General features: G+C 46.8%; 1 protein-coding gene across 1 annotated transcript in view; it reads right to left on the reverse strand.

Annotated features, from left to right (window-relative positions):
• Window positions 1-1,822: 1,822 nt before the first annotated feature.
• LOC104410643 (lymphocyte-specific protein 1-like) overlaps window positions 1,823-13,732 on the reverse strand; it is a gene marked incomplete at its 5' end in the record, with an annotated part of 13,701 nt that continues 1,791 nt past the window's right edge. The window contains 8 exons of the mRNA XM_010020876.1: window positions 1,823-1,934; window positions 2,830-2,910; window positions 3,698-3,838; window positions 4,198-4,279; window positions 4,456-4,499; window positions 7,687-7,812; window positions 8,790-8,985; window positions 12,060-12,149. Coding sequence (XP_010019178.1) covers window positions 1,845-1,934; window positions 2,830-2,910; window positions 3,698-3,838; window positions 4,198-4,279; window positions 4,456-4,499; window positions 7,687-7,812; window positions 8,790-8,985; window positions 12,060-12,149 — 850 coding nt within the window. The remainder of the gene's footprint in view (window positions 1,935-2,829; window positions 2,911-3,697; window positions 3,839-4,197; window positions 4,280-4,455; window positions 4,500-7,686; window positions 7,813-8,789; window positions 8,986-12,059; window positions 12,150-13,732) is intronic.

Raw genomic sequence — 13,732 nt, forward strand, 5'->3', positions numbered from 1 at the left:
TGCCACTTACAGAAAATCTGCAGCCTGTTCAGAGGTCCTGCAGCTCATGAAGAGAGGGGAGGAGGAAAAACTGTACCTGTGCTCAAGCAACTAGAAAGCTGATAAGGTGGTGTTGAGTGAGTGACATGGGGTTGAAGCAGAAGGATTTAGGAGCAAGAAGGCAACCACAAAGGAATCTGGCAGGATGAACATAGTTCAGATGGGTGGAGAGGAGCTGGGAAGCAGGGACCTCACAGCACACAAAACAGCCAGCTAAAAACCCAAGAAACAAGCCAAGACCCTCCAGCTACTGCAGTCATTTTGCTGTTCACAGTCAAAAAACCTTCCTTGTGAATGAGCCAATAGGGCAGCAGTGTTCTGCCATGGCTATTTGGAACACTGGGTGGATCCTAAAGGACAGCCCATGACAGTCAATGGCCTTTCAAGAAAGGATGCTAGAAAAAGGGCAAAGCCAAGGTCACTTTCCTTTGAACTGCTTGCAGAAGCTCAGGTAGGACAAACAAAAGCTGCTGACAACCTAGCAAAACCTGTTTGGTATAAAGAACTGAAGCTCAGTAGGATCCCACCTCGCCCATCAAAACAGACTTCAGGAAAAATAAAAGGACTAATCAAAAAAACGACCTTAAAATAGGTTTCTGAAAGCTACAGCCAGAGAATCAAGTTGAGGATAGAAGTCCTGTGGGCTGTTCCTTTACATCTAAAGGACATAGCTTTGGGCAGGCTTTGTTGGTACTGCTGCCCATCTCAAAGTGGCATTCAAGAGACCTTTTCTTCTAAATGGGCACCACAAAAGGGGAAAAGAAACTTAAATAAATCAAACAACAAACAAAATGTGCTGCACTCAGAAGCCAGCTCCTTGAGGGAAGGAAAAAAAAAAAAAAAAAGAACACAGCTCCCAGAAGAATTCAGAAACAAAAGGTGTTTTGTAGTAGACAGAGATATTTATAAGCTTGGCTATGAAATAAAGCTTCTTTTTTACAGCAGGAAAAAAAGAGAATGAGCTTGTTTTCACCCCCAACAACTTCCTCTCCTCTCACTGTGCCAGATGCTGCCCAGTTGGATCCAACTAGTTATCACATCCCTCTACAACATTCCTCCTTATTGTTGCAACCCTCTACTATCATCCACTCAAGATAACACCAGGATATCTATTAACACAAACACAATATGAGCATGAGATCCAAAGACTGTTCAAGAGGGCACAGAGACATCAACCCAGCTCTGCCTTCCCCCTTGCTGCCCATCAGAGGACAGTCCTTTCTGCTCTGTTGGTCTACCCAGCACAGCAATGTTCACACCCTCCCCACTACAACCCTATTATAGACTGGTTCTAAGAGGTTACTGAAATCATTAAAGGTTTTACCCAGTTAATTCAATAAATCTGGGAATTAGACCCCAGAAGCATCTGAATTTCAGAACTACATCAGACCCCATGCTCAGCCAGAATGACCTTCAGCTATCTACTCCTCCTTGCAAGATCAGAGAGCATAAGAAAAGGCAGCAGATAGAGACTGTTCCTTTGAACTAGAAAAGGCAAGCGCATCTTCACCCAATCAGCAGTAGCTAAGGGACTTACTCTGCAGATTAACTCAGGTATCCAGCTTCCCAGCAGTATCAGAAACAGACCAAAACAAACCCCTACTGTGTACCCACTCCCTCCCAGCTCAGAATGTCAGGCACTTGCCCAGAAGCAAGGCTCCAGCTGTTACCACGCAGTACCTTCCGACTCACCCAAAGTGTAGCTGGCAGAAATAGCCCCAATGCCCTGCCAGAACTGCACCAGGAGTTTGTAACAGTGCAAGGTCATACCCCCACCTACCTGGTTAATGAGTTCTCCAGGCATGCTATTTCTCTGCAGCATCATCTATCAACACCTTCTTGTACTGGCCATGGCCTGTTGCAATGAATTTATACTTTTTGCCAGAAGGAGCAGACTGAACACGAGAGAAAGAAAGAGCCAAAGTCAACATTTTTCTCTCTCAAATAGTCAGTCAAGATTAAATAACTGAAGTCAGAGGAGCATGTGATATGTTTGTAATCCCACAGGACTTCAAGACAGCCTACTCTGTACTCCCTTCCTGACCCTTCCACATAAACTCCTTGCACTGACCAACCACTACTTTTCGTAGGCATAAGGTAACACAACAAGCATAGGATGTGTAATAGCAAAGGGAAGATGCAGTGCAAGGCGTCATGACAGAAGACTCATCTAAAACCTAGACCTCCCAAACCAGGGTTAATTTCACCCGTGGAAAAAGCAAGTTTCATTTACCACATACTTGCAGCATACCCAGGAAGAGGGGAAGATACTTTGATCTTCCTCTCCCAGCCTGGAGAGTTTGAACAGCAGCTGCTTGATGCATTTTAAAAGGCATTCCACAGGCATACTGTAGGCACAAAACATCAGATTCATCTGCAAGAGTTGATACTGTCTTAGGTTCAGTTCCACTTTGTTTTGCACTGTTTTTTTACTCTCAAGATCAAAAAGTATAACAAGAACAGAGTAAGTTACATATGCAGTTCAATTTGAGCCTAGAAGGCTGGGGTTTCCAACACATGGGCTGAGAGCAACATGCTACTCAAAAGACCCTTCAGTATTCTTGGTTACGTTTCTTGCCCCCATTTTTACTAGGGCTAAAGTGATAGCTGTTCACTGTTAGGACAAGCTCTTAGGTAAGCAATGGCATTGACAGGTACTGCTTGTATCTATCAATGCAGTTGCATACCTACGGAGCACCACCATCTTCTCAATACTTCCAGCCCAGCCAAGAGCTCTTTTCTTTTCACAGCAGATCAAGTACTTTCATACTCACACAGATGCTAACTCACCTTGATATTGGTCTCGGGTTTGGGATTGCCCTTCTGTTCCCAAAGGCTTCGTTTACTCACAATGTCTCCAGCCACAATATCCTGAGAAAATTATGTTCTTATTACCATTCCCTGCTAACGCTACTGAGCATGCCTTCATTCACGTCCCTTTCAAACCCACGCATTCCTTTTTATTTATAATATCACATCATCCAGGCTATGACAGCTGCAGCTAAAACCCATGACTATGAAAACTTCTTCCTATTCCCAGTATATCTTACATTTTCCTCTCTCTCACTCTCTCTCACAAAAGCCTGGATCAGAGATCCAAGACGTTTATTTTCTTAAGTTCATTAAGTATTTAAGACGTTAACATCAAGCCTTTTTTTATGTGGAAGGAATTTTGCTCACATAAACACAGATTTGCAACTAATGTGTTACAGAATCAACCTCACTCACAATGACCAGAAAGTGCAATTAAGAGAGCAATGCATTATACTCTCCACGTTTTTCAAGTTCACGAAACTTTGTTGCATCTTTAGTACAAGATGCAATTTATTGCTCAACAACTGGACCTCAGTCCTAGCCCCTGCAGAAGACATACACATTCTCCCCACCAGCTGATTTGATTCCTATTTCAAAACAGAGCCTCAACCAGCATCACAGAGGCTTTCCTAGGTGTATTAGTAAGGAACAATTTGGGACCCTACCACAGGCGAAGCAAAGCTCTGAGGTACGAGGCCTTGAAGGAGGAAATTGGATCTCCAATATAGATAACTTTAGAGCTGGTACAAACAACAAGAAGCTAACACAAGTGTAATGCATATTGTGTCCAGAGGCCAGTCCCTCTTCCCCTACACAAACAACACAAGTCCTGTAAGCACCATACCTTACAGGGCAAGGACTTCACAGCAGACTGAGCTGTGACCTCTCCCGTCTCCCAGAGGCTTTTCGTGCTGGCTACCATCATGCTCGTGGTGGGAAGGTCAAGAGCAGGTTGTCGAACAGGTTTTGGAGCCTTTGTGGATGTCTGGAAAATAAATGGAGAAAGATCACCATCAGGGAGCATGTGCTTTCTTTCCCCACACCTGTAATTGGAGGTCCTCAGGATGAGGGGTTGTAAAAGACAACTTGTAGGGTCTTGCTAGCTCCTGTCAGGTGCTCCCACCCTTTAGGCAGGGAACATGCAGACACTGGGATATGACAGCTCACTAAAGAAACCTACTTTATGCTGTGGAAAGAGATAGAGACAGAAGAAAGAGTTACTCTAATTCAAGGTGAGACAGTTCAGTTGTCATCTCCCAGATGGTAAGACTAAGAGGCACAGTGGGAGAGCAACACCCAGCAGAGAGGGCTCCTTGGGGACAGAGAGACAACACAGCAGCCCACCTCAATAGCCTGTGTGTATTGCTCCAGCCTGTCATCAATTTTCGACACAGGGAGGGGAGGCTGACTCTTCTTTATGCTGTTACTGGAAAGCAGAAGAGAGAAGAGTATTAAGGTGATGTCCCAGTGCCTCAAGGAAAGGGAGGACTTTGAGGGCCACAGGCAGCCTGTCACTCCTGCCCTTCCCAAGAGGAAGGCTCTCCAGCATTCTCCACATGAAGGAAGGGACCTGCTTTACCCTGAGGTCAATCCTAGAAATACCTTTTCTTTATTGAGCGATTCAGCGACTCAGTTCTGTCCGTGATCTGAAGTGGGAGAGAAAAGACAAAGACATTACTTTTGTCTGTGGACCTCAGATGTAGGTCACCTCCACTGACCATAATTCAACTATTTCTCTGCTCTAATCCCTCACCCAGATTTTGTTAGAAATGCCTCACTCAGTTCCATGTTTCTACACTGGTCAGAAGATACTGTCATCCCCTTTCCTTCTCCCTTCCCAGGTAGGTGAGCAGAACCCCATATAGTTTCAGGGGCAAAACAACAACGTGCATCTTGACTGACAGCTGAAACAGCAACCAAGACCATTTTATCTACTCCCTTTGCTCAAGGGCTCGGTATCTTTCTCAGACACTTGGTTTCCTAGACAGACACAACAAAGAAAGTGGCAAGTGCAGAAAGACAAGGGGGAAGAACTGCCAGCTATGTCTGCAGAAGAGGAGCCAAGCCTGAAAGCAGCACAGATATGAGCTACATTGACTTATCCACGCCAGAGAAGCACACAGGCAGGGCAAGTCAGCACATCAAGCCACCTGCAAGGCAGCCCTTCAGGTCAAGCCATCAGGAAAGAGTTTTAGATAAGAGGCCCCTGTGCAAGAACTCTTTGGCCAAAGCAGGAAGGCAAACACTTCTTAACCACTGAGGAAAGGAAAGCTGAAACTCTGCTAAACCTCACAGCTCTTTTGTGCTCCCAAAAACAAGAATAGAGTGACAAAAATCACTTTCAAGTCAAAGAGGGGGCTGTTTGTCAACACCAGCTCCTACAAAGCCAAGGAGCAGCAACCAAGTAACAAGAAGCCTTCTCTCCCTGTATAACTGCTGCCTGTGCCATGGGAAAGATCACCTACCAAGCTAGCAGATAGAAAGCAGCACTAGGTGCTCATTTTAAGATGCTTTCAGGGTGCCAGTGCTAAATTTTACCAAAGCAGAAAACAAAACAGTGGCACAGAGAGCATGTGTCCAAGAGCACAAGGCCCTCTAGGCAAGAGCACAACCACCAAACAGTGCAACCCTCACTAACAGAGATGCCCTAAGAAGAGTCACTCTGCAGAGTCACAGTACAGCAGCATGACAGGTATCCATCCTATCAGCCAGCTTTTTCCGCTGGGTAGGCTCTCTGCCTGCTGCCAGCTCTCTTTGCTTGGTGCCATGAGAATTATGCTTGTCTCTGAGCCATGACTTCAGAGACTAGGTTGCTCATTCCTCTGGGATATTGATAAGCAGGCTGGCACCTCATGGGACATAAAAGCATTCAAAAGGGGAATCTGGTAGATCTCTGCCTACATCTCAGCTGTTCAACTAGAAGTCAATAAGATATCAGTAAGAAGAAGCCTTGCGAACCCTGCCAACAGAGAGATGCTGTGCAGGTGCAAATCACCCACAGGGGCTTCCAAAATGTCATACATGAACATCAAGTTACATAGAAGGGCCTAGGAAAGGCTGTAGGTGACAGTAGGTCTCAGCACGACAGTCTAGGTGGGAACAAACTTTCTCTAAGATATTTGGAGACCACCTCCCCATGCCCTGTAGGTCAATTCCTTGCAGTGAGAGTCATGCATTTCTCTGGCCCAAAGCACTTTCTGAAGGTCAGAAGAAGCCACAGTTGCTCACTCAGCCAACCTCAGAATTCACAAGAAGCCTGGGACAAAAATGGGCTGGTACAATGCTTCACCCCTGCCACCACACATCTATTTCAGCCCCCAAGCCACACTGGTCCTCTGAACTCCAAAGAGCTGCCTGCCTCAGGTGTGTACCTGGCCTCCACCAGCCACAGCCGGCAGGGGAGCTCATCACCTACTGCAAATGCTCTCATCTTTCTACTACAAGCAGTGTTTGTGCCAAAACACCTACTTGGTGGTCAATGTGTTTAATTCTGCGTTTTAACTATAGGAGGAGAAAGCCTTCCTAGCTGGGGTGTAAAGATCCTCCTTCCTTTGGAAAGATCACAAGCTCATATTTTTCCTGAACTGCTTTACATTCAGCTGTGTGTACTGGTGAGCTCTGACATCACCATTATAAAACAGAGACTGTATTGCTAAACCTTTCCCAGGGCTAATCCTAGCAGCAGCAGTTAAGCTCAGGAAACTATATGTATTTGGGGGTTGTAATGACAAAACTTTCAGCATATAAAAGGTGTTGGAAGTGTTTCCCACATTTCCCCACCAGTCCTACTCCAGGGATGTGCTGTGACCACCCCACCCCACTTTTCAGACCTAACATTAGCACATGGCCTGCATCCAAACCCACCCCTTCTCCTCGCTTTTTATTTGACTTTAAAAAGGCTTCTCCGTAAAGAGCAAGAATCTGATGGTTGTAGATGATGAAACCATCTTCTTGCAATCTGTAAGCTACTTCTTACAATCTGTTTACTGGTGCAAGAGGAAGTGCTCATACAATCACTCCCTCCAGCCAGGAAATACTGACCAAGAAGCAAATAGCACAGATCTAAATACAAGAAAGCAAAGATACCAACAGGAGATTAGCAGGCTACACAGGTTCCTCACTATTTCCCTCTCTGATTTAATCAACAAGCTTAGGGCTTACAAAGACAAAAAGCCATTCACTACAGAAATCACTTATCTGTATCTATTGTATTTAAAAGGACATACACAGAACTGAGGATTTGTAGTAAACGCAACAGAAGTCATGAGATGCAATTCAAGTGGTGTTAAAAATGGAAGTTTTGCAAGAGCATCAGTGCAGAGAGATGTCATTGGGAAGGACACGATGCTTCAGAGATCAGGAATCCCAGTTTGTTTAAGAAAACTTAAGTCACACTTTCTGATTTTATTCTAAGTAAGATAGGGAAATTCCAGCACTTCAGTTTTGGGGATTTTTTGGGGAAGGGAAATTTAGTTTTCTGATTAAGTTCATGTGTAGTTTTTGACCAAATGCACACACTGAAAGCACAGACATCTTTCTCAGTATTACAATATTCCCTGGAGTCCTCAATGAGCTTTAGATTTTTATGGTGATCGGCAAAGTATACGCAGAGACAGTTACATCTCTAACAGCTCAAGCAAGATGAAAGGAAGTTAACAACCAAGGAAGATGAGGGAAACAGATCAAGTGATTTGTCCCAGCCTGTAGCAGGAGTGGGATAACATGATTCACACCCTATGTTGCTGTAAGCCCTGGATCCTCTTTCCTCATCATTAGGTAGGTGCTATACTGCAATAGTTGCCATGCCTCCAGTGGGGCCCCAGGAACACAAACCTTAGTGGAGCAGACTAAAGTGTGGTCAGAGCACAGCTCCTCCTCTTCCAGGCTAGTGGGGCTTGGGGCCTTCTGGCGTTTTTCTGGTGTCGTTTCTTCTTCCTCATTTCTCCTTCTCTTCTTTTCCTGATTCCAGAAAATAAACAAGCCAGAAAGGGAGCTGGTCAAACTGCTTACTATGCAACAAAAGTGACTTTTGCCCTGTCTCCCAAGCTTCCTGCTTTACACTAAACAAGCACGAGAGCAAAGAAACTTTGAGTTCACATTATCTAATTTTAAAGTACCCAGGAAGCAGCTCATGTATCACGTAGGGCGAGGGAAATCAGAGAAATTTTGCAGGTTCAGGGTTCCAAAATTATATGGAAATAGATCCTTGCATCAATCAGTAAAGATTTCCTACCACTATTCGGGATAGCAAAACGTGAATTTCTTTTTTAGAGGCCACAAGGAGACAGAGCAGCTACCTTTAGAATGAAGGGCTAGAAGGAGCCACACAGTTCAAATGTCAAAAGCATACTAGCCACAGCAAGTCAAAATCCATAAATTCATTTACAACAACAAAAGATACTTGAAGCTCAGCCACCCTAATGGACTTGCACACCACTCAAGCTTTGTGTCTCTCACTAATCAGGAATTACATCTTCCCAGAAGAGCAAAAAAGAAAGCCTCAGCTGGGAGCAATGCAGTATTTAGGGATGCATCAAGACAAAGTGCTCCAAAGGTGCAACAAAGACTGGGGAGAGAAAAATAAGCAGAAAAATTTAGATTTGAGACCTGAAGAGTTACTCACTGCCCACAAAACCATGGGAGAAACAGTAGAACTTTCCTTCTTGGTATTCCAGGGACATAACTAAACCTCCACAAACTCTGGGAGCAAACACACCACCTTTGCAAGAGGGCAGAAGCTACCTGCAGTGACCCCAAGAAGGCACACAGGCAAGAGTGGCACTGGGCCCAAGTTATGCCATGACAGCATGTTGATGTGACTCAACAGCCAATGGTGTCAACAGCAGCGGTGAGCTGAGTTCTTGGAAAACAAACCCCAGCCACAACTCTCCCACCCGTCCTGGGGAGAGGAGAAGGTCAGCTCCTCCTGATCGCACCTCTTGCTCAGCATTCTCCTCTTCCTCTTGCTCCTGGAGCTGTTCTTCCTCCTGGCACAGTCTCTCTTCCTCCCCGATAATTACATTCTCCTCCCGGATCTCCTCCGGGCTTTCCTGATCCAGCTGGATCTGCTCCAGTTTGACTTCAGCTTCCCTTACACCACTGTCCTCCTCTTCATACGACTGTCGTGGAGACCTGGAGGCAGGGGAAAGAGGTCAAAGAAGCAAAACCTGTTTTTATGAATCTACAGACATCATCAGGTGTGTCAGACCTCTAGAAATCTGATTTTATCACTCCCCCAAGCCTACAACTTGCTAGGTGTTTTACACCAGGGTCACAGCCACTTCATGGTCCCATCCAGTTCCAGGCCCCCAGATGTAACAGCAGTCACACCACATTCCCACACTTTGAATGTCCAAGACTCAGCTCAACTAAGAGTTGTGGCAGAACTAAATGTTTCTGCACCTTTCCACCCTCACCACAGACAAGACCCACAGGAAAACAGAGATCAGACCTCCACTCAGACCTCAGGCAGAGATGATACTACCATCATTGCATGGTGTTGGCTCAATTCTCTGCACAACTACAGCCAAAATCCCAGCTGAACCAGCATTCTCAGTGGTCCTGATGCAGAAACACAGACCTGACACTGCTCTCACAGTTCCCAGCATCAATTCAACTTGGAGCACCAAACACAGCCTTTCTCTGCCTAAATCATCTTCCATGTTAACAGAGCCTCTCACTGGAGAGCCAATGGCACATGAACATGATTCCCAAGATTCCCCATATCTCCAGCTGAAAGTAAACTGCAGGGCAAGGCTGCACAGTCACTCAACATAGGGTTTGGGTCTTTTTGCAATGCATAGTACTTCACAAGCAATGCTGTATCTACACCAGATCCCAAGCCTCAGTTTTGCCCACTGGAATAAATTACACCTCTACGCATGCACTCATGTCACAGCCCAGAAAAACAAAGGAGTCCTGAAGCCCACTTTGTATAAGAAGATTCCTCCAGGTCTCCAAGGCTGGAGGCAGAGACCCACGAGCACATTTAAGCTATGAGCTTTGCAAAAGCAGAGCAGTCATGTCTGGTCACAGAGTAACCCCAGATTTCTCACTGGCTCACAGCCGTGCATCAAGGCGCTATTGCCATCTTACTTTCCCCAGCCAGAAAATAGGCTTCTCCTCACACCCATTTCTTAGAAAACCGCCTGGCTGGTGACAGCATGGCAAGAGAGCTGGCTAGCATGCAGCAGCCAAAGCACGAGGCTGACTCACCACTTCTGCCCCACCAGCCAGCACCAAAACATGACTGAAAGTTCAAGCAAGGCTTTCCCACCCACCTCTCTGCTGCTGGGAAGGCAGCTCACAGGACAGCCCCCCTTCACTGACCAAATGGGGATAAAAGACTGATGCATATGCTGGCTCACTTGGCTTCCTACTAATCATCCTCCCACGACAGTGCAGGCACTGACAGCAGACAGACTCCAAGTAACTACCTACTCTCAACCAGGATGCCAGCAATACCTCCAAGCTAAACTGCAAGCTCATATTAAGAACTAAGGCCAGCAGCTATAGTGCAGTCTATAGAATGCCTTTTGCACCACAGCAATCTTTTATGAGAGACAGCTAGTCTGACACAGCTCCCATGCTCTTGCATGCAGCTGATAGCATGGATCTCCCCCCCCACAAAGCAGGGAACCAGAACCAAACAGACTATGTGCCTTAGTACCAGTGCCCTCAGGAGATGCACAAGCTGTTTTAGCTCCATCCAACAGAGAACATTTGTCTCCACCTCATTTGTAGCCATTCACCTGAACGCCCTTCAAACAAAAAAAACCCCAGGGTTTGCTCCATATTCAGTTGGGCAAGAGAGAGAAGAACTGGGAAACCCTGGCAAGCACTGTTTGTCCCAGCCAGACGTAACCTACCTGTGCTCACACCACACAGGCAGGCAAGCAAGCAAGGACAATGCTGCTGAAGGGACTTTATAGGGCACAGCCACCTACTAAGGAAGCAAGCCCAACTTTTGCAAGAAGCCTACTCCCAGCAAGCCCACAGGCTCTAGAGTCCCTTCAGCTACCTCTCCCAACCAGCCTCCAGCCACAAGACTGATGAGCTACAGCCACTGCCTTTAAGGCACCATCCCTCTCTGATGGGCTACACCTGCCATGGATGCCACCTCTCCTGCTCAGCACCTTCCTGTCCCACTACAGAATAAATCACATGATAACTCAAGGAGCAGATCCTGGAGAGGAAAACACAACCCTCCTCAACTAATTTTCTTTTGAAGGCCAAAGAGGGAAAAGCAGCAGCCTTTCTCTCTGGACAAGCTCTTTGAAAGGGGCATGGAAAAAAGGCAGCATGCCAAAAAGCAGATGGGTCTGATTTCTAATTGTTCCCTCAGATGTGATAATCAATGTCATGGTGAGGTGCTTGAGCAATGCGTGTGGGTCAGGGCTGCAAAGTGCAGCTTACAGAGTGCTTTAGCTACAGTGTTTGGAAAGAAGAAAGAAAGAGAGAAGCTCTATTTATTTGTTCAGCAGTAAATATTAATCTTGGGCATTTTTTCAGGCTTGGGAGTAAAGAAGAGGCTGTGTCATCACAGGGGGAAAATTCCCTACAAAATCAAGCTGCCAAGAGAGCTGAATCACAGAGTTCACATGCAGGTACATGGTGTCCAAGGGAAGTGGTTAAAGCAGGAGTTTGGTTCAGCTCAGCAAACGGAGAGTGATGGGAGATGGGGACTAAACAGCTGGCATACAAGCACTTCTCAGGGATCTTCACTGACTGTTCTCCCCTACTGAAAGAGGAGTCAAGCACAAGGTGGGCTGGGGCCATAACACCCACTATGCTGACATGGGCCAGGAAGTAGCAATAACTTAAAGCAGCCTTTTAGGCTGGCCTGGATTATGTTAGAGGCTGTTTCAGCCCCTGCAGCAGCTCAGGTGGCTTAAATCTACTGTTGTCACTCCTCCAAATCCAGGCATCCTGGCAGGCTGCCATTGCCTGGAGTGCAAAGTTCCATCCAAACATCCCTGAAACCTGGGGCTGTCCATGAGCCTGTCCCTCCACATTAGCCCAAATGGCAGGCAGAGAGCATCCATCCCAGCAGTGTGAGGCCCGTCTTGCCCTGATGATGCTCCAGTCTCTGGCCTCATTCTTATGCATGTGAGGCTTGACCTGGGCTTGGTCACCCCTCCTCAGGGATGGTCCTATTGCTGGGCATGTTGGTTTCCCTCCCCTCAGTCTGGCCATGTCCTACCTACCTCTGTTTGCGCTGCTCAAGCTTCTGAGACCAGTCACTGAACCCCTCATCCTCCTCCAGCTCCAAAGTCCCAGATGGCTTAAAGTCATAGCTGAAACACAGCAAGAAGGAAAATTAGGGTGAGAGATGCAAAAATCCCAAACCTGGCCTGAAAGAGCCCCAGCCTGATACCATCCTTCTCTCCCTCCAGTTATTGCATTTTCTTTCCTCTGGCTGCTCCCAAATTGCACTTGAAGCTTTACCCTCGATTACAGAAAAGACACCTTTGCCACATGCTTAGGAGCACCCTTGTACAAAGGGGGTTTCTTACGGCATCACTGCAAAATGGATTGGTAGAAGATGCAGCTCCATGTCTCCAGCAGGAGCACCCCGCTGCCTGCCTGGTCTCTGGGGCTGCACACACGCAAGCACAAGACAAGCAGGACATCAAAACCAGAAAGTCCATGCACCATGGTCATTCTGCACCAGAGCTGGCCTTAGCTTGTTTGGACCAAACTCAGTTGCTGTCTGTCCTACGGTTATACCTAGGCTCATAGAAAAGACATGAGCAGGAGCCAGCCTGAACAGATTGGTAGGTAAGGAAGGCATGAAGATCCAAATATTAGGACACTGACTCAAGTTCTGGGTTGGATCTTCACGTTCCCCTACAGCTCTGAGCCAGTCACACGCACTTGCATGACCCTGCATGGGAGCGGGGCGGGAGACCACATTGCAAGCATCAGCCTGCGGAGGTGGCTTTACAGATGTTTTTCAGATGTAGGGCAGCCACATTGCCCGGGAATGGGAATTAGGAAGTGGGATTCGTAGATTAATTTAAAACTCAGAGGTTCAAAATAAGTAACAAACATGAGTGAGCCTTTTCTTTGCCTTTCTGTGCTCTCAGGAGGTATCAGAAGATACTTAGCCTTCTAAGTGGAGCCTTTCTTAGAGTTTTGAGAGTCTCATATTGGACTGACTGAAGGAGCTAAAGGTTTACAGAAAACACATGTCCTCACTAGGCTCACCAGGGAGGGTAGCAGGGGATGTGCACTGAAAACAGTTGTTCAGCCACAAGTTTGAGCATAGCCCAGCTCCTGCCATAATCCAGCATCCGCTTTGGCTGCCAAAAAGTGATGCCACGTAGGTCTAGGACACTCCATTCCAGGCTGGGTTATTTTCCACTCTGTGTGTAGTAGTAGCTTGTCCAGGATAACACTCAGGAAACTTGACGAGGAGCCAGGATGGGACCACAGACCTGCTGAGCCCCTGGTAGGGCTTCAGGTTGGCTGCAGCACTGGTGATAACCAGGGCAGAATTGTTCCGGTATTTGTGGCGATGGCTACAAATGTGCTCAGGCTATCAGAAAAAATACCAGGGAGCAAGGGACACCAACCAAATGCTATTTGAAAACTGGTCCCTTCCTTGGGCTCTTCTGCAAACACTGCTTCCCCAGGGGCAGCAGCGAGCCAGGAAAGCCCTATCTGCACTGCTTAAGCTGACATCCACCCCTCTGACTCCCAAGGCCACACGTCCTTTCTGCAAACCCACCATTTCGCAGGTTATTTCTCTTTTTTCTTAGTGGGGGAAGGGAGGAGCAGAGCTTTGCTCTGTCCCTTTGGTGCAAGGAAATGTGGAGGGTGGGTTTGCACAAACAGGAGTGACATGGATGGGATGAGTCCCAGTGGGGGAAGAGCG

Source organism: Nestor notabilis, unplaced genomic scaffold (genome assembly GCF_000696875.1).
Source record: "Nestor notabilis isolate BGI_N333 unplaced genomic scaffold, ASM69687v1 scaffold8058, whole genome shotgun sequence".
NCBI lineage: Eukaryota > Metazoa > Chordata > Aves > Psittaciformes > Psittacidae > Nestor > Nestor notabilis.